Source organism: Chiloscyllium plagiosum, unplaced genomic scaffold (assembly GCF_037043375.1).
Source record: "Chiloscyllium plagiosum isolate Xiang-an unplaced genomic scaffold, Cpla_swu_hap1 HiC_scaffold_31, whole genome shotgun sequence".
NCBI lineage: Eukaryota > Metazoa > Chordata > Chondrichthyes > Orectolobiformes > Hemiscylliidae > Chiloscyllium > Chiloscyllium plagiosum.
Genome location: NW_028270169.1, coordinates 10012940 through 10036934, shown reverse-complemented (window position 1 = coordinate 10036934; position 23995 = coordinate 10012940). Strand labels below are relative to the sequence as shown.

Genomic DNA, 23995 nt, shown 5'->3' with positions numbered 1-23995 from the left:
TGCAGCTGTACCTGCATCTACCATTGCCTCATAGAGTCATAGGGATGTACAACATGGAAACAGACCTTTCAGTCCAACTCGTCCATGCTGACCAGATATCCCAAACCAATCTAGTCCCACCTGCCAGCACTTGGCACATATCCCTCCAAACCCTTCCTATTTATATACTCATTCTATACACGTACCACTTCTGCGTGAAAACAGCCCCAGCCTGTTCAGCCACTCCCTATAGCTCAAATCCTCCAACCCTGGCAACATCCTTGTAGATGTTTTCTGAACCTTTTCAAGTTTCACATCTTTCTGATAGGAAGGAGACCAGAATTGCATGCCATATTCCAACAGTGAGCTTAACCAATATCCTGTACAGCTGCAACATGACCTCCCAACTCCTGTACTCAACACTCTGACCAGTAAAGGAAAGCATACCAAACGCCTTCTTCACTATCCTACCTACCTGCAACTCCATATTAAAGGAGCTATGAACCTGCGCTCCAAGATCTCTTTGTTCAGCAATACTCCCTAGGACCTTATCATTAACTGTATAAGACCTGCTCGGGTTTGCGTTCCCAAAATGCAGCACCTCGTGTTTATCTGAATTAAACTCCATCTGCCACTTCTCAGCCCATTGGCCTATCTGATCAAGATTCCATTGTAATCTGAGGTAACCTTCTTCGCTGTCCACTACACCTCCAATTTTGGTGTCATCTGCAAGCTTACTAACTATACCTCTTATGCTCACATCCAAATCATTTATGTAAATGATGAAAAGAAATGGACCCAGTACTGATCTTTGTGGCACTCCATTGGGCACAAGCCTCCAGTCTGAAAACAACCCTCCACCACCACTAGCTGTCTTCTACCTTTGAGCCAGTTCTGTATCCAAGTGGCTAGTTCTCCCTGTATTCCAAGAGATCTAATCTTGCTAACCAGTCTCCCATGGATAACCTTGTCGAATGCCTTACTGAAGTCCATATAGGTCACATCTACCGCTCTGCCCTCATCAATCCTCTTTGTTACTTCTTCAAAAAACTCAGTCAAGTTTGTGAGACATGGTTTCCCACGTACAAAGCCATGTTGACCATCCCTAATCAGTCCTTGCCTTTCCAAATAAATGTACATCATCTCCCTCAGGATTCCCTCAAACAACTTGCCAACCCCCAACATCAGGGTCACTAGTCTATGGTTCCCTGTCTTGTCCTTAGCATCTTTCTTAAACAGTGGCATCATGTTAGCCAACCTCCAGTCTTCCGGCACGTCACCTGTGACTATCGATGATACAAATATTTCAGTAAGATACCCAGCAATCACTTCCATAGCCTCCCACAGAGTTCTGGGGTACACCTGATTAGGTCCTGAGGATTTATCTACTTTTATGTGTTTCAAGACATCCAGCATTTCCTCCTCTGTAATATGGAAATTTTGCAAGATGTCACCATCTATTTCCCTACATTCTATATCTTCCATGCCCTTTTCCACAGTAAATACTGATGCAAAATACTCGTTTAATATCTCTCCCATTTTCTGCAGTTCCACACAAAGGCCGCCTTGCTGATCTTTGAGGGGCCCTATTCTCTCCCTAGTTACCCTTTTATCCTTAATGTATTTGTAAAAACCATTTGGATTCTCCTTAACCCTATTTGCCAAAGCTTTCTCATGTCCCCTCTGGCAGTTCATTCCACATACAACCTACCTTCTGTGGGAAAAAGTTGCCCTTCAGATTTCTTTCAAATCTTCCTCCTCTCACCTTAAAAATATGTCACCTAGTTTTGAACTCTGCTACCCTAGGGAAAAGTTCTTTGTTATTCACCTTATCTATGCTCCTCCTTATAACTCAAACCCTCTAGTCCCGACAACATCAATTTTCTGAAGTCTCTCCAATTTAATAATATCCTTCTAATAACAGGGCAAATAGAACAGTACGCAATGCTTCAAAAGTGGCCTCACCAACATTCTGTACATGATGTCCCAACTCCTGTACTCAATGGTCTGAGCAATGAGGGTAAGCATGCTGAATGTCTGTGTACCTGTGACTTTACTTTCAAAGAACTGTATACCTCAAACATTAGCTTTCTCTGTTCGACAACCCTACCTAGGGTCCTATCATTAACTGTATAAGTTCTACCCTTGTTCGTTTTACCAAAATCATTTATCCAAATTAAACTCTGTTTGCCACTCCTTAGCCCATTGGTCCAATCGTCAGTCTGATCAGACAAACACCATAATGGATCATGCAACTCAATAGATGGTGCTCAAAAAAAGTAGTGAAACAAGCATTGCACTATCTCCACTTGTAAAGTGATAATCTGTCAAATGTCTCATTCCTCTTATGAAATGAAACCTAATTTTCATTTGATTGAAATGATTGTTGAGGGAAGGGTAAAAGAGCATATTAGGAGAAAGTGAGGACTGCAGATGCTGGAGGTCAGAGTCGAGAGTGTGGTGCTAGAAAAGCTCAGCAGGTCAGGCAGCATCTGAGGAGCAGGAGAATTGACGTTTTGGGCATAATTGCTGATGAAGGGCTTATGCCCAAAAAGTCGATTCTCTTGCTCCTCAGATTCTGCCTGACCTGCTATGCTTTGCCAGCACCACACTCAACTATAAGAAGCATGTCAGATCAGCCCAGTCCAGTCAGATTACGGCCCAGGAGGTGAAGACAGAAATCTAATCCATCAGGTCAGTTAACATGGTTTTTTAAAAAAAAATGTTCAATTATGTGGTGCCTTATCACATATCCTCATAACATCCCAAAATACTTAATAGGCAGACATTTTGAAGTGCTGTAACGCAAATAAATGTAACTGATGATGTGCTAACAGCAAGATCCAACAAACATCATGGATAATAATGGGAATGTAATCTACTTTGGGAGAGATTTTATTGAGAGATAAATAATAGGTACGCACCAGGAGAACTTACCTACTCTTTTTGAATTCATGCGTTGGAATATTTTTTTGTCCAGATATAGGGTAAGCTTTGTTCAATGTCTTATCGAAAGGACGTCGCCTTTGAGGAAATTACTTCACTCGGAGGGTGGTGAGCCTGTGGAAGTCTCTGCTACAGAAAGTGGTTGAAGCCAAAACATTGAATGTTTTCAAGAAGGAAATAGATATAGTTCTTAGGGCTAAAGGGATCAAAGAATATGGGAGTGAAAGTAGGAACAAGATACTGAATTGGATGATCAACCGTAATCATCATGAACAGCGGTTCAGGTTCAAAGGCCCTAGTGCCTATGCCTGCTTTATTTTCTGTGTTTCTATGACAACACAATATTCCTTCATTGCGTTTCACCCAGTTGTATATACTGAAGTTCTGGAATGTGACTTCACTGACATAAATAAAGTTCTGGTTATATTCTGAATATTTACATATATTAAAGTATTCATAAAAATTGCTGTTAATGGGAAATATTCCTCAGTTCATTGAATGTTAATTTGCAGAAGTCTGGAGACTGAGGGTTTTTTCAGTAATTTACGTTCCCAGTAGCTCCACCATACATGAGTGTGTGTTGTGCGCTCCGATTGCTCACATGGATGTGAATTGATTGTTGATAATAAAGGATCATGATGATGACAGAGGCATTTTCATCAATCTGCTGGTTTCCAGTCAAACAAGCAGGAAGATCACGTAACAGAGGACAGATAGCTTACGAAATGTTGCAATATTTTTGTGGGGATGTGAACAAGATACAGAGAAAATATCAAATCTCCACCAACTGAAAAGTTCCATCTGCCCTCTGCAGTAAAAAAACACTTTATTCCAGAAGAAAACATGTTTATCTTTCCTTCAGTAGTTGCTGTAAGCTATGGCTTGTAATTAATAAATTAGAGACCTTTCGTAAGTGAACTTAGCCATCCTGTGCCTTTTGCAAACCAGTGGAAGTATCCAGAGAAGGATGACCAATAGGCAGCATTTCCATCAGCATAAGAATCATGAGAATCATCTCAGCTTCCCTTGTAAACAAGAACCACTGAACTGCCTTCCCAGTCTTTTCTATCTGCATAACATCCATGTTTTCTTCCCTATCTGTGTGCGCAATGGGGAGCTTATAAAAGGATTAGAATTGTAATTAGTGGAGTTATATGTCGACAGTCCATGATTGTTTATGTGTAGCTAGTGTCTAATTATTTATAATAAGAAGCAATTTTTCTTAAGTACAGAAATGTGCTCCTTCAACCTTGGTCTAAAAGGTGAATAAAAAAATTAGGTGTTGTTAAAAAAAATCTAATTTTTGTAGTGACTTCAGAAATACTGGAGCTTTATTTCCAGCTTGTCACCCAGTGAGGCATGACATCATTTCTACAAGACTTTCCCAAAACATAACTTCAGTTAAAAATATATGAATGTACAAGTTGGAGCAAAGCTTGGCCCTTTGGCATCTTGAATCTACTCTGGTGTTTAAGAGGATATAAATTGATAAATTGTAACCCTAACTCCACATTCCTGCCAGTTCTGATTAATATTTCACCCCTTTGCTTACCAAGAATCTGTTGACCTCTACCTTAAAAATATTCAAAATTCTGCTTCCACCATCTCTTTGTACCTGTGCATTCAGTCACATCCATCAACATTAAGCTGGTTTATTCTCTGACTGCCATCTCCTATTGGCAGAAAGACATTTAAAGGAAGACTGGTGAGTTGGCAGAGTTAGACATGGAAGCTGAACATGTCTTTGCTGACCCCAGAAAACATCAAGAAACCCAAAAGGAATTACAGAAATTAGAGAACCGTGAAACCCTTCTTTGAGTCTCAAGGACTTTACTGGGAAGTGATCAAGTCAACATCAAGAGGTTTTTCATAATCAAAGATGTTCAGAAGACCAGAGAGGAGTCCAGAAAGCATGCAGAATCTACTGTATTTGTCATCGATGAGGGACAGTGTGGAGGAGGATCTCCAAGAGGATGAAAGTTAAAGTTGCCATAGTCTTACCAGACCATAGGGCTCCTCTGTCATTAGAAAGAGATGACTGGTTGTGGTTTAACCTGAGAGTCACCACACCTTATGTGAGCGGAGAGGTTAAGAACAAGAGTGCTTCATAGTAACCTTATGCATTGTGAGAATTGAATGTGCGCTGTTGGCATCACTTTTCAATACAAAACCAGCCAGCCAGCCAACTCAGCTAACCAACCCCCAAGAGATAAGGAGCCACAAACCCTATGAAACCTCCAATATAATCTTCCAGTCCAGAGTTTGCTCTGTGGGGCAAGATGAGGATGAGACACAGAGAGGGAGCTCCGTGGTTAGTTGCCTGAATTTAGAAGGCAGCTCAGTTAATTCATTACAAATTTAGCTCAGTTAAGTAATTGCAGCCTCTAGAATCAGCCTGACTGTATGAAATGAAGACCCTTCGACAATAATTTGCAGTTGCTCCTGTTTTCTATCATAGAGATCTTAGACAACAGTATGTGGGAGAGTCTAGACAAGTCAGTAATTCTGGATGAGCTAACTAGACCTTCTAGTCCTTCAACTACAGGCATACTCCTGAAAGTAACTGCTGGTAGATGGTACTCAATTCTGGGGGACTAGATCAACTCAGGCCTGCTGTATGGCTATTGTTCTAACTGGCAGAATGTTAGAGTCCATGATGAAAGGCATTAACACTCTCATCCACAAGCAGAAGGATGTAAGGGACAAAAAAGGAAATTAGTCTTCCATCTCACTGCTGAATATGGACTACAAATTCCATCCAGGACCATTGGCATTTGGGTCAAGATTGCTCCAGATTTGGTGATCCACTTTGACAAGACCTGTGCTATATGGGGATAATGTTCAGGGGTACGATTACCTGAATGCGGAACAGTAGGAAGGACACACACTTTCCATCAGTGTAAATCAGGAAATGGCCTGTGACAGAATATTGCACACCTATGTGATGGGTGGGCTTTCCAAAACAGGGTTTGTGGAGAGAATCCACAGTTGAATCCACTTCCTTTACATAAGCATTGATAGTCCAGTTTCAATCACTGGGTGGGAATTGGAAACAATTCGATCAAATCTGAACTCACCAGGACTGTCCTGTCTGCAATGTCCATTTACATGTTGTATCTAACTTTTGTCAACACTGATATGCAGGATGTGGACAATCCCATGCAGGTTAAAGCCTCCTTGTACATGGAAGTTTTTTTTATTTAAAAAATATAATATATTCATAAAAATGTTGTGTTTAGACATACTCACAAACACAGTTAGTTCCTGTACAGTTGCATATCAAGGAAACAAACATATCTATCCAACAAACAAACCAAAGGCATCTCTTATTTGTGCAAGATTATGTAATTGAGATACTGAGTGGGTCTGGTAACTGAACAGACCCCCATTTGACTTTGGCAGAAAGACCTCAGCCAGCCTTGTCCCACTGTGCTTCGCTGGCAGCTGCGCCAAGCTTTAGTGAGTCCCTCAGCACGTACTCCTCGACCTTGAACTGTGCCAGTCTACAACATTTGGTCGGGATCAACTCCTTGTTCTGGAAAACCAACAAATTACGGGCAGACCAAAGAGCATCTTTCACTGAATTGATGGTCCCAGGGAACAGACTGTACAGCAAGGAGTCGTGCGTTACAAAGCTGCTCTGGACGAACCTCAACAAAAACCACTGCATCTTTCTCCAGACCTCTACTTAGGAAAAGAAGATAGTAGATTCTGTCAGTTGGTTCCATGAGTAGACTTTTGGCAGAATTCTTTATTGCCAGAACTTTCAAACAAAATCTCAAGCTGATATTGACAAAGTCTGTCTCCATCAGCTCCTTCATACACTCCTTGAGACTCGCCTCCTTATTGTCCTCAAAGTCGCTATGCCGGCAAGAGATTATTGTCCACCTCCTTGTGGAATGTGCCTTTGTAAAAGAAAGTGTGTAGAGAGATGTAATTGGTATTGTTGAGATTCATTCCCAGTTGTTCCATGATGCAGGACACTAGATACACCAAGATGACCAACAACAGCTGGAGGACCATCAACTTTATGAAAAATGTTCCTTGGTCTAAATTCTGCCAGTACAAAGACTTGTCCTTGATCAAGTGTGGCAGATTATCACATTATATGTTCTAGAACTATCTGCCAAGGGATATGCCAATGTTTGGGACAACTGCTGAAGAGGAACAGTAGGAAAAAGTAGCTAATGCCTTTCAGCCATCATACGCAGAGGGACTGGAAACTGTTGAACCCCTTGGGCTGTGTTTCTTACAAGAAATGTATGTGTGAAGTATTGAAATTCTATTGAGGCACCTCAAAATGGAGTGTAGTATATAGAGACAAGTTACAATCTGTTGCACTTTCTGAAATTTTCAGTTTGAAATGTTTTGCTTTTAGGCTGCATGCCTCGCTTACATGTATATTTTAATTATTAAGAATATTACAATTGTATTGAGGCACCTAAGAGTGAAAGATGAGCCATGGAGATGAGTTAAGTTTTATTTTACTTTCCACAGTTTACAGGTTGAAATGTTTTGCAGTGTACTTCTACAAAATTTCTAAATAAAGTGTACATTTTGAAAAAAAAAACTGAAGTTAATTTTTTGGTAGTGTTGTCCACCTTTTTGACTTTTGTTGCAGACTGTGAATTGGTAATGAAAACTGATAACACTGCAGCAAAACTGAATGTGAGAGTTAATATTTTTTTTTCTAGGATGGGCGATTTCCAGACTAGGGGGCACATTTTTAATGTGTGAGGAGAGAGATTTTAAAAAAAGAGTTAAATGTTTTACACAAAGGGTAGGTCGCATGTGGAATGAACTTCCTGAGAAAGTGGTGGACGTGGGTACAATTACAACATTTAAAGACATTTGGATGTATACGTGAATGGGAAAGGTTTGGAGGGACATGGGCCAGGAGCAGGCAGGTTTAGTTTGTTTTGGGATTATGTTTGGTGTTGACTGGTTTGACCGAAGGGTCTGTTTTCGTGCTGTATGAGTTGCTATGACTATGAGTTGCTTCAGTCAGGCAATATGTGCATAATATGGTTTAATTATAGCCTTTGGTGTTGAATAATGGTTTGCACCATTTGCCTCATATGGCTTGTTGCCTGGGATAAGAGCAGACAAAGTAAGTGTCAGGGATTGAATGTTACGTTACTGACCAGTCCATCCCAGCTTCAATTCCTTTCCTCTGTGGGATGCATTGACTCTTTGCTGTGGTAAAATGCCTTTGCCATTGAACTGTAGAAAACCATATGACTGTGGAGGCTTCACAATTAATTCTAATCCTTACATCAATATATGCAGTGACTGTATTTTGCTGCATTGTCTGTTCACATGCGGCCTGCTTAAAATGCTCTTAAAAATAAAACATTAATTCTTACCAAAAACTTATGGGGCACCTAACAATGTATGATATGATATTAATTGTATCTTTGTCAACTATTATCTTGTGTTTTTAAGGAACAAAGACATGGAGTTTCTCAACATCTCTAAAGATAAAAGTATTTCATCACAGAGAGTTCAGTGCTTTGGATTTGGGAAGGTAATCTGGATACGTGTTTAAAACTGAACATATAAACATTCATAGCTTTCATCATGAGTTTTGCTTTTTGAAACTGACTTATTTTTTTGCTGCCTCCTTAATTTTTTTCAGTAGCAAACTTGTAATAAACCAGTATAAGATCAGAATACTGCAGATGCTGGTAATCTGAAATAAAAATAAAAAGCTAAAAATGTGCCTTTTCTGCTTTGATTATTCCATTTTGAAACTGAATAACTGATGAAGCGCAGAGTGAAACCTACTCAGTATCTTTTTCTGGAAACTTTCTGACATCAGAATCTCACAAATAACTTCCAGTTAAAACTAGGGTTCAGTCATAGCCACCACTTGACAATGAAATGGATGAAATAAAAAAACTGATCAAGCATGAAGATTTGCTCAGCCATAACAATCCAGTAGCTGTATTTATAGGGAGATGTATTCTGGCATTTTGGAACATATCTGCAAAACCCCAGTTAAAGATTTGTATAATTCCTTGTAGTAAAAGTAAATTTGGTTCATTCTATTTGTATATAACCTTGGTAAAAATGAGCAGTATTAATAAGTGCTTGAAGATCTGGAAGGTTTTCTCTGATTACTGGATTAATAAGATTGGAAACTAAAAGGAATGTTTCTTCTGGTCAGCATGGTAATAGACATCATAACCCTGTGGGAGCTTTTCCTCTATTCCCGTGAAATCCTGAACATGTTTGAGAACATCTGACATAGGATCTAATGTTTCGGTGCATAACATTTCCCTGTTTTTACAGCGTTTGCTATCTTTTTATTTATAAAAAAGCTGCCTGTGTATAGTATTAATGTCAAGGATTGGAGTACTTAGTTATTGCCATTACCCTTTTACCAGCCATTTGAGATGAAACGTGTAAACAGATAAATTACATATTAAAAATTAGAAAATGAAATCCAATATATTTCTGGGTTTTGAATGAGAGAGCCATTTTCCTGAAGCTTTTGAAAAAAACTTTTTCTCTCCTTGGGAGAGCTGCACACTACTTTCTTATTTTATATCTTTGTATTTGCAGTTCTGTCTACATGGACCAGCACAGTTAGCTTACCTTGCTTCCATCCCAATTGTTAATGAAAAGGAATTGGTGCAGGCAGATGATGAACCAACTTTTTCATATACAAATGGACCTTACACAACAATGACCAAGTAAGCTTTTACAGTATATTGCTATATTTTTACGACATGGGCTGAACCCTCCTGCTTAATTTAACCCAGCAACACAGAAAAGATTTATCATGTGCAGTAATCTGTGAAAATTCGATAGGCCAAGAACTAGTTAAAGTAAAAATAACACTTTATTTCTTAAAATTTAACAGAGAATAATTAACTAACTGTTTACAACTCCTTTCTCTCACTTATCTTTTACTTTCCCTTCCATAATATTAGTCTGATAACCCCCCCCCCCCCCCATTAAGATTTACCAAAATTCAACTTTTCAAAAACCAGCTTGATGTAAAATCTTCTTTTCTTCTTCTTGGGGAATTTTGCTTCACAGGTTACTGATTGATAAAAGTACCTTTTAAGAGAGCTAGTTTTCAGAGCATCTTTACATGCTGGTAGCTTGGCAGTTCTCTTCTCAACTGGTCAATTTTCCCTAGTCTTATACCCCCAAAGTATCAAATTGCGTCATTGGTTTTCAAGATTGTCAATATACTAAATTCAAACTGAAATGGAGTTTGGTATTTTTCGGGGTATAATTTAAAGTGATTGGCCTAATTCAAGTCTGTTTTGTCGTTTCCAGGCAACCAGCTACCCTAGCTACCCCAGTAGCTGGATCACATGTTACCTTGTATCTTTTCTCAGATAGTACTGTCAGGTAGTTTTTGCTAGCTTTTAACTTTCTTAATGGTACAGTACACCCACATCTTCATGACAATGTCAAATGCATTTCACGGTTGTAATGAACTAGGAATAATATATATTATTCTGAGTACTATGTCAGAAGGACAAATGTATATTGTGGACTGTGAATATCTTTTTGCATATGGAGAGCTGTGTTCAGAAAAATATTTACTTTTCTGATGATATGTGAATCTACATCTACTCAAAACACGATTGAAATATTGAATTTCTTACTTTCTGCCTTTACTCTCCCTCACCCTTTGAGCTATTTGAAGACGTTGACTCATGGCTGCGAAATTGTTTCATTTCGATAGTAGCCCATTGGTACCTTGCCCGGTGGCTGTTCTTCATTTTTTTTTGGAAATATACTTACTAGCAATTTTTAAAAACTTTACAAACATATAAAATTATTGAAAAATACAATCAATAACAAATATCAATATAATAAAAAGAAAAAACCCGCAAATTACGATACAACTATTGTCTACTAACTACTAACCTACCCTATAATACAAAACAAACCCTAACTCTGTGCAAAGCAACATGAAAAAAAAGAAAAGCAAAAAAACCAAAAAAAAACCCCACAAAATACAGAACAGCTATGCTCGGCGCAAAGCTCCCAAACAAAGGAACGGGAACATTGTATATATACCCGTATTAACTCAGGAGACCCCCTCCAGGGCTCAGGGCTTGACAAATCTAACCATCCTGGTTAAACAAACGCCCTAGTTAAGATAGCTGACAAATCTATATCCAAATAACTCAAGTAGGACTGTCATGTCTTATAAACATGGTCTGTTGTGTGGTGCACCATGTTTGTAAAAAAAAAGGTCCAAGGGAATGTGCTCCATAATTAATTTCTGCCATCCTAGCAAGCCCGGTGGGTTCTCAGACACCCAGTTCATCAGAATATTCTTCCGTGCACAGTATGCAAGAATATTAAATCGTTTCTTCCCATGCCTGTCTAAAGATGGTAAATTTGGTAGACCTAAGAGGACTTCAGTCCTCAATACCCTCCCTACCTCTCCCGCCACAGCACTCCAATAAACACGGAGTATGTGACATGTCCAGAAGCAACGGGTAAGAGTACGTGGGATAAAGCAAACGAAGAAGAACATTCATCTTAATGAGAGATATTTGGCCCAGCGATGAAATTGGAAGAACCTCCCATTTCTGGAGATCTCACCTAATATAGTCGAGCAAGTGAGCAAAGTTAGTCCGAAATAACAGATTAAACTTGGGGGTAATAAAAATACCTAGGTATTGGAACCCTGCCCGTGACCACTTAAAAGGGAACTTAGGGCCACCTTCAACTTCTGGCACATCCTTAAGGTTCCCCAAAGGCATAGCCTCTGATTTTGTAAAGTTAATCTTATATCCTGAACTAGCCCCAAATGAATTGATACGTTGTATCAGATGGGGTACGGAGGTGATCGGGTTCGATAAAAACAGAAGGACATCATCCGCATACAGTGTTAATCTCATGTGCCCTTGATCCCACCTCTGGAGCGGTTATGTGGACGTTCTGATGAATGGCCTCTGCCAGCAGCTCTATCACCAAAATAAACAATAATGGTGAGGGGGGGCAGCCTTGCTGACTACCTCTGCCAATCCTAAAATTCCCAGACTTCATCCTGTTGGTGATGACTGTGGCCAGAAGGTGGCGATATAAAACCTCCACCCAACCCAAACTGTTCTAAGACATAAAAAAGATACTGCCATTCCACCCGGTCAAATGCTTTTTCTGCATCTAAGGAAATCGCCAACCCCTGAATCGATCATTGCTGACAAACTTGGACCATATTCAGCAACCTTCTAATATTATTAGAGGACTTACGGCCCCTTATAAAGCCTGTCTGGTCCTCTTTAATAATATTGGGCAACACCCTTTAAAATCTCAGAATCAAGAACTTCGATGGAATCTTGAAATCTGAATTTATTAGAGAGATGCGCCTGTATGAGGCACAATCCTCAGGAACTTTCCCCTTCTTAAGAATTAAGGAAATATTAGCTTCTCTCAAAGATGGTGGTAGGCATTCATGCAGAGAGGAGTGATTGTACATCTCCAACATTGGCCCTGACAGAATCCCTATAAACTTCTTATAAAACTGACCCGGGAGACCATCAGGGCCAGGTGCTTTCCCACTCTGAAGTTGCCAAGTTTCCTCCTGTATTTTCTGAACTGTCAAGAGGGCATTAAGGAGAGAGGCCTGTTCTCAAGGTTACCCCTGGGAGGTCCAGGTTCTTAAAAAAGGTCTCATTTTAGCCCTCCTGTCCTCGCAACCTTCAGACCGATACAATTCAGAGTAAAAGCTCCAAATAGCCTCATTAATCTTTTTAGCATCGTATGTAAGGACCCTAGCGCTGTCTCTGATTGCAGTAATGGATTGGGGAGCACACTTTTTCCTAGTCAGGTACACCAACTACTTCCCTGGCCTATCCCCATATTCGAACAGCCTTTGTCTAGCAAAAGCAAGTTCTTTCTTTGCGTTTTGTGTCAGTATTGAATTCAAGGCAGCCCGGAGGACCATGATCCGCTGTAGTTTAGTCACCGAAGGCCGCGCATAATGTGCCGCCTCAGCGGCTTTCAACCGTGTCTCAAGTAGACGCTGCTGTTCCTCCTTCTGTCGTTTCCAGCTAGCCGAACAGGAAATAGCTAAACCCCTGGCAAAGGTCTTAGCAGTCTCCCATAGCATAGATGGACTACTAGCGGTGCCTGAGTTGATAGTCAAGAATCCCTGAAACTCCTTCAAAATGTTTTCCAAAATGTGGGCGGCACGGTGGCAATGGGCGGCACGGTGGCAGTGGGCGGCACGGTGGTTGTGGGCGGCACGGTAGCACAGTGGTTAGCACTGTTGCCTCACAGCGCCAGAGACCCGGGTTCAATTCCCGACTCAGGCGACTGACTGTGTGGAGTTTGCACATTCTCCCCGTGTCTGCGTGGGTTTCCTCCGGGTGCTCCGGTTTCCTCCCACAGTCCAAAGATGTGCAGGGTCAGGTGAATTGGCCATGCTAAGTTGCCCGTAGTGTTAGGTAAGGGGTAAATGTAGGGGTATGGGTGGGTTTAGCTTCGGCGGGTCGGTGTGGACTTGTTGGGCTGAAGGGCCTGTTTCCACATTGTAATGTAATGTAATCTAATCTAATCAAATTTGGAATCGTTAAGGAGAAAAGGGTCCAAACGCCAGTGCTGCAAACCTAGCCTTTCACTCTTGGCCTTAACCTCCAAATATACTGCTGCGTGATCAGAGATAGCTATATTACTAATATTACAACTGATAATCGAATCCAGAAGAGCTGAGGGAGCCAGAAAGAGGTCAATCCTTGTGTGACATTTATGTGGGTTTGAAAAAAAAGTGAAGTCCCTGCCAGTAGGGTGAAGACATCTCCAAATATCCACCAGCCCCAACTCCTCGCATAAGTCAACCACCTGCTTGGCCTGCGAAGAAATAGTTGGGGGCCTACAAGGCATCCTGTCCACTGTCGGGTCCAAAAGACAATTAAAATCCCCCCTTATAATAATGTGCCGTGTTCCAAAAGCACTCAACTTAGAGAAAGCATTAGTCAAAAATTTGAGGGGATGCGCCGGAGGATAGAAGACATTTAAAATGCCATATTCCTCCACATGTATCAGGGCTTTAAGTATCACAAACCGTCCCTGCTCATATTTCACCTGCTCTAATAATATGAACGGAAGATTTTTCTGGATAAGAACTGCCACTCCCCTATTTTTAGTCGTAAAGGATGAAAATAATACCCGGTCAAAACCCCCCCCCCCGTTGTAATTTCAGGTGTTCCCCATCATCAAGATGGGTTTCCAGCACAAAGCGATATCAGCCCTTTCCCTCTTAAGGCTAGAAAGCACTTTTTTCCTTTTAACAGGAAAATGACTTCCCTTAATATTCCAGGTGCACCATTTAATAAGACGCTTAGCCATATCCCCTTTCAGACACCCTTGAATCCCTCGGAGGGAGAACCCTGCTTACAAAGAATCGAGCATAAGTAAATAAAGACTCATAGTGTTGAAGAACTATATATACAAAAGCTACTCTATCATAACTATAAACAACTATTACTACCAAAAAACTACAAGAAAACCTACTATAAAATCTTGAATGGAAGACTCTTCCCCCTGCCCATAGGGGGCACTCACCCTACCCATCCCCTCCTTCAAACCCAGAATGTGCCCCAGCCTTAGGCCACAAAAAAAACAAGGAGATGATCCTTAAGTCAACAGAAAAAAGACCAAGTCAGGATGAGCACTCCACCCATTCCTGGCTTCATGTCACCCCTATTTGTGACTAAAAGAGAAACAGGAGAAAGTGAGGTCTGCAGATGCTGGAGATCAAAGTTGAAACTTTATTGCTGGAACAGCACAGCAGGTCAGGCAGCATCCAGGGAACAGGAGATTCGACGTTTCGGGCACAGGCCCTTCTTCAGGAATGAGCAGAGAGTGTTCAGCAGGAGAAGATAAAAGGTAGGGAGGAGGGACTTGGAGGAGGGGCGTTGGAAATGTGATAGGTGGAAAGAGGTCAAGGTGAGGGTGATGGGTCGGAGTAGGATGGAGGCGGAGAGGTCAAGAAGAAGACTGCAGGTCAGGAAGGCGGTGCCGGGCTGGAGGGATTCGGCTGAGACAAGGTGGGGGGAGGGGGGATGAAGAAACTGGTGAAGTCCAAGTTCATCCCCTGCGGTTGGAGGGTTCCCAGTCGGAAGATAAGACGCTCCTCCTCCGACCGTCGCGTTGTTGTGGTTTGGCGGTGGATGAGTCCAATGACCTGCATATCCTCGGTGGAGTGGGAGGGGGAGTTGAAATGCTGTGCTACAGGGTGGTTGGGTTGGTTCGTCCGGGTGGCCCAGAGGTGCTCTCTGAATCGCTCCGCAAGTATATTCAGAGAGCACCTCTGGGCCACCCGGACGAACCAACCCAACCACCCTGTAGCACAGCATTTCAACTCCCCCTCCCACTCCACCGAGGATATGCAGGTCATTGGACTCATCCACCGCCAAACCACAACAACGCGACGGTCGGAGGAGGAGCGTCTTATCTTCCGACTGGGAACCCTCCAACCACAGGGGATGAACTTGGACTTCACCAGTTTCTTCATCCCCCCTCCCCCCACCTTGTCTCAGCCGAATCCCTCCAGCCCGGCACCGCCTTCCTGACCTGCAGTCTTCTTCTTGACCTCTCCGCCTCCATCCTACTCCGACCCATCACCCTCACCTTGACCTCTTTCCACCTATCACATTTCCAATGCCCCTCCTCCAAGTCCCTCCCTACCTTTTATCCTATCCTGCTGAACACTCTCTGCTCATTCCTGAAGAAGGGCCTGTGCCCAAAACGTCGAATCTCCTGTTCCCTGGATGCTGCCTGACCTGCTGTGCTGTTCCAGCAATAAAGTTTCAACTAAAAGAGAAACAGAACAGACAAAAAAGAGCATTCACAAAATTTCCCATCAGAAAATCCAGTTATTTAAAAAAAGGAACAACTTATTCCAAGGTCTTGTCCCCCCTTTCCAAAAAGGAAATTATTAGGGAGAAAGAAAGGAATAAAAAAAAGGAAGGGAAAACATGGGGAAAGATAGAAAAAGAAATAAACATTAACCGTATTCTTCAGGCCAATCCATCTATTTTAAAGTGTCTACAAAGTTTTTAGCATTATCCGCTGAGCCAAATTATAAACTGAGTCCTCGTGACTGAAACAAAGTACTGCGGGGTGTCTCATGGAGTACTGGATGCCCAGGTTCCTCAGCCTCTTAATCGAAGGACTTCCTCTTTCGAATTACAGCTGCAGAGAAATCCTGGAAAAACATGATTTTTGACCGCTTGTACAGCAGTGCCTCCGGATCTTTTCCCAGGGATCTGGAAGCTTCTATGGCTTTTTGCTTGTCCTTATATGAGTGGAAGTGCACTAGGACCGAGCAGGGGCATTGCACCGGCCCTGACCTATGCACTGTAACCCGATACGCCCTTTCAAACTGTAACCTGCTGGACTCCATGTGAAGGCCCAAAAACTGCGGCAGCCAACTTTCAAAGAAGCTGACTGGCTGCTCACCTTCAGGGAGCCCGACAATTCGGAGATTTATCCTCTGATCTCGATTTTCGAGGTTGTCGATATAGTCTTGCAAGGCCTGCATCTCTTGCTCCAGCACCTGGATCCGACTGGATGAGGACTCCATTGCAGCTTCCGAGGCCTTAGTTCGACCTTCCATTTCCTCCATCCTCTCCCCGAGGCCTTGGATCTCCTGCTCATGCTTCTGTAGCATGGAAGCAATAGGTTGTACCTAGGCACGAATCTCCCCACGGATCTCCTCAATTGCAGTCCCAACTTTCAAGGTAAGTCTCTCCATCACGCAGCCAATTCCTGTGAATCTGTCAGGTCCCCGGGAGGTTCAGGAGAGACTGCTGCTGCTGCTGCAGCTTCTGATGTTGTAAGTGCTTCAGGGGAGTGTCCTCTCTGCTGCTGTTTGCCTGCTCCTTTTCCCTTTGGCATCCTTCCCACTCCCAAATATTAACAAATATGTGTTCTGTAAAGTTTTAAACTAATAATTCCACCACATAAGTTGACCAGGGATGGCAAAACACACCCGTATGCCTTAGCTGTTAGGCAGAGCTGTCCATAGCAGTTCTACAGAATCGCCGCCATCTTGCTGAGTCGTTCTTCATGTTTGAGTCTGTATTGGGTGATTGCATGGATGTAAGATCTGAGCTTAATATTGTTCTGACCTGAGACAACCAAAAATGAGCTTCCACCAGAGCTCCCTGAATAGTAAACCTGAGCAGGAATCCTGACTAGTTCATACCTTCATCATGTTGAGGCCAGTTACAGTCCTTTACCCATGTCCTGATTCGGATCAGTTAACTCACACTTCTTGGACACCCAATCAGAGACTGTCTTGTTTTGTGTGTTTCATTGAATGAATTTATTGATTGGCCGGGGAGATCTGAGGACATAAACTTCAGATGTGAAAGGTAAAGAAGCCAAAATCTTTGTGGCAATTTGCTTTACATTGGCTTAGTTGTCAGACATTTAATATTATTTCTGATTCAGTTTAACATGGAATGGAATTCGGGTCACTGTGAAACACATGAATCTTCCCACCCATCAAAACTGCAGCAAACGATTGTCGGCTGATTTACTGATTGCAGAGCAAGAGTACTGCAGGTAAACAAATAAAGACATCTTTATCCGTATTAGAGATTTATTTAATATTGCGGAGAGCGGGACTACTAATCTGGTGGAATTTAAATTCAATTAATAAGGAAACTCCGCAATTGAAAGTTAGTTATCAAAAAAAAACCCTTTTGGGTCACTGATGTCCTGTAGAATAGGAAATCTGCCATCCTTACCTGGTCTGGCCTACAATCCTAAACACATATCCATATGATTCAGTCTTAACTGTTCTCAGAGAGCAGTTAGAAATGGACATTAATACCCAAATCTCATGAAAAAAAATGCTGTTATGGTATATAACTACTCCAGTTGAATTAGAGTGTCGATATTGTTTCAGGCCTCCTGTGTCGTGCACCATTCTTGACTAAATATGTGCTCCAGCCACAGAATGGAGAGGGATACAGGGCAGACCATTGAATGTGAGGCATCCATACATTAGTCAGGGGTTCTCATACAGAAAATTACCCATGTTCCTGAATACATAGCTCACAATAAAATGCTACCTGGAGCATGTTTTGAGTTTCTGGTTTTTAATTTGGTTTCGCTAATTCCAATTGAAGTGTCTTATTTTATATGTGCTTTCTATGAAAATGAGTAAAAGTACTATTTCTAAAGGTTCATCTAAACGCATCTCTAATTTAAATAGGTTGAGTCTGCACTGAGTGAAGAGGTTTGTGTCAGATTAAACCTGTTAGCTGTGCCATATATCAGGAGAACCAGGAATGGAGAGCAAGATTCAAACTATTTTCCAGTGAGAGCATTGCTTCTGATATCAAGAATGGTTCAAATCTTAAGTGGTCTTAGAATGTTTTGAACTTTTTAATCTATCTTTTTAGCCAGAAACACCAGCTTAAATAATTGTCTTATCAAGGAGGTTATTTTTCAGCAAATGGCCCGTATGTGTTTATATTAATGACAATTTTCATTTTGGGAATTGATAATACACAGATAATATAACTTGCTTTTGTGTTATTAATAAAGCAGAAGATAACTGAAAGAAGGGTGACACAGTCTGGTGAGCTGGAGACTCTGCCACTAGTATTCCTCCTCTTGTATTACATTTGAAGGAACAACTAGGGATTATGTGAGATTGAACACTGCATACACTTCTGGAGAAGTTAATCCTCAAGACACCACTTGTATTTGCCTGAATAGCCAAGATACTTGCCTCAGTCGTTGTTGTAAACCGTGACTTGTAAATTGTAAATCAGAGACCTTTATAGGTCTGAACTAGTTCTTGAGGATCTGTGGTAGTGTCCCTTCCTCTAGGATAGGAAAACTGGGTTCAAGTCCCATCTGCTCTAGAGGTGTATAGTAACTCTGAACAGGTTGATCATAAGATATCGAGAGGTGAGTTTCTGTTCCATTTCTTTAGTATAGTGGTTATCACATTTTCGGTGGACTGTTGTGGTAATTGGTAATGTCCCTACTCTGAACCAGGAGGTGGGGTACAATTCCCAGCTTTTACCAAGGCGTATAATGTCATCCCTGACCGGGTTGATTAGGTAATATGAGAAAAAGAGCTGAATGTCCCTGAAACAAAACTAGAAAGTGCTGAACAAACTCAACAGGTCTAAAGGAAAAACAGAGTTAGTGTTTAGAGTTTAGTAACCCTTTGTTTGAACTGACCTTGGCTGGGAAAGGGTGGTATTTATGTTGACAATGGGGTGCGGGAGAGAATAAAGTACATGGATAGCAGGTCCAGAGAGAGAGAGGAAAGGGATAGAAAACAAAGAGATTGCTGATGATAAACTGAGAGAAACAAATGCTGGGAAGGGTGCTAATGAGAAGTGCAAATGGTTGAAAATGAGAACTCTGTGCTGGGAGCAACCCATACTAGACCGGATGCAAGGGTGTGAGTAAGGGTAACAAACATAATGGAGGGTGTTCATGTTCTGAAAATATTAAACTTGGTGTTGAGTACTGAGGGTTGTAGTGTGCTTTGGCAGAGGATAAGCTGTTTTTCCTCCAGCTTGCATTGAGCCTCTGTTGAGAACTGCAGCAGGCCTGATTCAGAAATTATGGTGTCATTGGACCCTGAGCAGATTGTCAAAATCATTTGGCAGAATGCCTCATCACCAGAACTTTCCAACAAGTACCAAGACATTGCTTGGCTGGTGGTGAGAAGGGCACTACTATGAGATCATTCATGTGCGCTCGGACTCTGTGTGCCACCACAAGCTACCCTCGAAGCCGAGGGCAAGTGAAGAAGGTGTTTGGTATGATTTCCTTTATTGGTCAGAGCATTGAGTATAGGAGTTGGAGGTCATGTTGCAACTGCACTGGACATTGGTTAGGCCACTTTTGGAATATTGCATGCAATTCTGGTCTCTTTCCTATTGGAAGGATGCTACAAAACTTATGGTCAGAAAAGATTTACAAGAATATTGCCAGGGTTGGAGGATTTGAGCAATAAAGAGAGGCTGGATAGGCTGAGGCTGTTTTCCCTGGAGCATCGGAGGCTGAAAGGTGACCTTATAGAGGTTTATAAAACCATGAGGGGCATGGGTAGGATAAATAATCAAGGTCTTTTCCCTGGAGTGGGGGAGTCCAACTAGAGGGCATAGGCTTGTATGGAATGAGCTGCCAGAGGAAGTGGTGAAGTCTGGCACAGTTACAACATTTAAAAGGCATCTGGATGGATATATGAATAGCAAGGGCTTAGAGGGATATGGGCCAAGTGCTGGCAAACGGGATAGATTAGGTTAGGATATCTGGTCGGCATGGACAAATTGGACCAAAGTGTTTGTTTCCGTGCTGTACATCTCTGACTCTAAGTAGAGACTGTCACACATGTCCTTCTGAAATGTGCCTTTGCAAAGGAAGTCTGAAGAGACGTGCAGTGGTTTTTGTCGAGGTTCATCCTGAGCAATCCATGACGCAGGACTCTGTGCTGTACAGTCTGTTCTCTGGGACGCACAGCGAGACAAATATCGACTGTGCCTAAAGGACCATCAGCTTGGTGAAAGACGTTCTTTGGTCTGCCCGAAACTTGTCGGTCTTCCAGAGCAAAGAGTTGACCCTGACTGAGTGTTGCAAACTGGCATATTCTACGGTCCAGGACTAAGTGCTGAGGGATGCACTAAAGCTTGGGGCAGCTGCTGCCAAGGCACAGTGGGGAAAGACCACCTTCTGAGGTCTTTCAACCAAAGTACAATAAGAGCTGTTCAATTATTGGACCCTTCTGGTGCCTCAGATATAAGAAAATATAGTCTTGTATAGGTAAATGCTTTGTGTTAGTTTGTTCTACGTATGTAAAGATTTTGTACAGAATCAAACTGCTATAGTGACAATGTACGTATATAAACATTTTGCATGAATAAAGTATAGTTTGGAAATTTGAAAAAATAATTGTTGGCATTGGAATATAGTGGTGCATTCAAACGGCAGGCAACTGGAAGCTCAATGCTATTTTTACAGTGAAAGTGTTCAGCAAAGTGGTCACCCAGTCTGCATTTCATCTCCCGAGTGTACAGGAGACCACAGTGAGCAGTGAATACAATAGACTATACTGAATGAAGTGTAGATAAATCACTGCTTCACCTGGAAGGTGTGTCTGTGGCCTTAAATAGTGAGGAGGGAAGTGGTAAACAGGCAAGTATTATACCCTTTGCAATTGTATGGGAAGGTACTGTGGGTATGGGGAGATGTTGTTGGGTTGGAAGAAGCTTGGATCAGCGTGTCCCTGAGGGAATGCTGACAAGGGGAGGGGAATATTTGTATTCATGTTGGATGTGGAAGCTTTTGATCCTTTGCGTACTCAGACTATGGGGAGGAAGGTGAGGACCAAAGTGACCCTCGTTGCTGTGGGAGGGGAGGTATGATAGGAAGGGGAAAGGATGATAGGGAGGGAAAAGAATGATAGGAAGGGACAAGGCTGATGGGGGAAAGGACAAAATATTGTTGGTGCAGCTGCATATTTACCTTTCATTATTCTGTGATGCCACAAGACAGATTTAAAGGACAGTGATCTTGTAGTTGCCTCATTAATCAAAATTATTAATTCCTGAATGTATCAAAGTGATACAAAGATAATTACGGAGCATTTTACTCTAAGACATGCTGTAATCATTGTTCCTGCAACAGATTACATTTTAATTGTGTGCATATCCTTGAAATAATTGCCACCGAATTCTGTGTAAAACGGTAGCAGGCTGCCTGGCTTAAACCAGGACAGCAGGGTCAGGAGTATTGATTATGTGGGGAAGGCACTGGAGTGCAAAATGTTTGATCTGAGGATGCAGCAGATGTTAAAATGTGTTTGATCTGAAATAATAGCATCACTTATTTTAATATTGTGATTTTTGGTTAAATGTACAACAGGTGGAAAATATGAAACTATAATTTCTGTTTTAAAGGGTAGAACTGCTCTCTTGAGTGATCAATTTTATTTTTACATTGTTTATTTTACTTCTCACGTATTGACATTGAATGTGAAAATGTTTGGTTCAAATAGATTGGCATTGCTAATTTTCAAGTATGAGAAATGGAATCCCAATTTATTATTGTGACAATACTGTTAAGTGTGAAGATTTAAAATGTTTATTGAACTTTGAAAGAATCTTTGACTGTCGTATGTTGCTATTGACCTTTTTAAAATTCCAGATTATACATACAGGGATCTCTGATTTACAAACGTCCAACTTACAAATGCTCGCACTTACGAACTACCAATATATTTAAGGATCTGACATGCAAACATTCACTTGTATTTGCAAACAGATCTTTTTTTACTGTACTGTATTGTGTTCTGACCTGCATACAAATTGACTTATGGACCTAGTCAGGAATGGAATCCGTTCGTAACTCAGGGCCTATACATGTAAAGTACCCAGTTTAGTTTAATAGGACGGGAGAGTTGATAAAGTAAGTTATTAGTTGCTTGCCATGTTTTCAATAAATAAACAACCCTTAAGGATGCTGTCAAGCATGTAACAGAACTGTTTGATTTTTACACAGATAAGTGCATAAAATTTGTAAATTTTAGGAATTCAAAAGTATGCCGATTATAAGTATAGTTTTACTACTGCTGCAGGTCAAACAATCTTCCTCAAAATCCTGAATGTAGCATGCCAGAATTCATCAAATCTTTGCATAATTTCTAAATTATTTGGAATTAAACTGTGTTTAAAAATACAATAAATTGTTTGGATCTAATGTTCTTGAGTTTTTTGGGGAATGTCCCAGAACCATCATCAAATAATCTCAATATTCTGATTGTATTTCTGGATCATAGATTTCTGTTTTAGTTAGATAGATAGTGGCTTGGACTATGGTTTCTGTGTTATTTACCAAAATTATAAACCTGCACTTTATAAATGGGATTCATAATCTTGTTAGATGAAATAATGAGGGAACATTTTCTTCCAGGTAAACTGTTTAAAAGATGCTTCTGTTGTACTCAGATTACACAAAAATTATAGGTCACCTTTCATTGCATCTAAAACACTGATAAAGGCTGTCAGTTTGATTCTCATATAAAGTACTTGTGCTGCATATTTGCTATAACACTGGAGGGGATGTTTCAGAAACAAGAGGAACCCTTGAAATACTTTGTTAGTCATGATTTGGAGGAGCTGGTGTTGGACTGGGGTAGACAAATTAAAAATTGCACAACACCAGGTTATAGTCCAACAGGTTTATTTGGAGACACTAGCTTTGGAAGCGTCACTTCTTTAGCAGGTGGTTGTTAGTGTACTGCTTTGAAGCTTGATTGTTTTCACACAAAAGGGTTAACAGCTGGAATTAATATAGGTCTGTTGAGAACATTTGCAGATTTACTGGGTAATTGTCAGAGTACAATATAAATCAAGTGATCAGTACAGCATTGCTTGGATATTACTCATCGAACCAAAAATGTTAAGTCGCACGTGGAGCACTAATTTTGATATAATTTGCCAGGTTTGGCCCTAACCTGGCTTATTTCTGCCAAATGGATTAGAATAAAACAACATGGACAGATTTTTTGACAGACAGTATCCATATTCTGTTATACCTTACAGTCAACTTCGGCACCCAAACTTCCTGATGCTGATGGCTGTGTGCCAGATGTCTGATCTGGATCAGATTCGTTTAGTGTATGAGAGAGTTAATCTTGGTTCCCTTTATGGAGTATTGCATGAGAGGGTAAGTTAGTATTTAAAACAATATTTTTAATACCACTTAAATCTTTCATGGTTATTATGTCATGTGTCAGTTACTGTTTGATGAATGGATGGCCTTTGCTGAAAATAGTTATGTACATTATCATTATTATAATTTTGGCTAGGATTCCCAGGTTAAAAACTTGAGTTTATTTCAAAAAAGAGAAATAAAGAAACAAAGTAATGAATTACATTAGGCATCATTGCTTTTTTCTCTTAACTTGATAGCTCCTGTTTCAAAGCATTTCAATGTATGCTGTCTTCTCAGCTCTCTTAAGTAACTTTTGAACATAAGCACAAGATGTAGAACTTTACTGAAGAAATTAACTTCATGATGCCACTGTAAAACCACATGCAGTCTAGCA

General features: G+C 41.1%; 1 protein-coding gene and 1 long non-coding RNA gene across 2 annotated transcripts in view; both read left to right on the top strand.

Moving 5' to 3' along the window:
- Window positions 1–8540, top strand: part of LOC148141855 (inactive serine/threonine-protein kinase TEX14-like) — a 71704-nt gene extending 63164 nt beyond the window's left edge. Inside the window, exon 7 of the mRNA XM_087977084.1 lies at window positions 8371–8540. Coding sequence (XP_087833210.1) covers window positions 8371–8473 — 103 coding nt within the window. The 3' untranslated portion in view covers window positions 8474–8540. The remainder of the gene's footprint in view (window positions 1–8370) is intronic.
- Window positions 8541–9530: 990 nt separating this feature from the next.
- On the top strand, window positions 9531–23592 carry LOC148141854 (uncharacterized). Its single transcript, XR_015752303.1, has 3 exons — window positions 9531–9623; window positions 17365–17478; window positions 23490–23592. It is a non-coding gene; the product is annotated as an uncharacterized LOC148141854 (long non-coding RNA).
- Window positions 23593–23995: the final 403 nt, after the last annotated feature.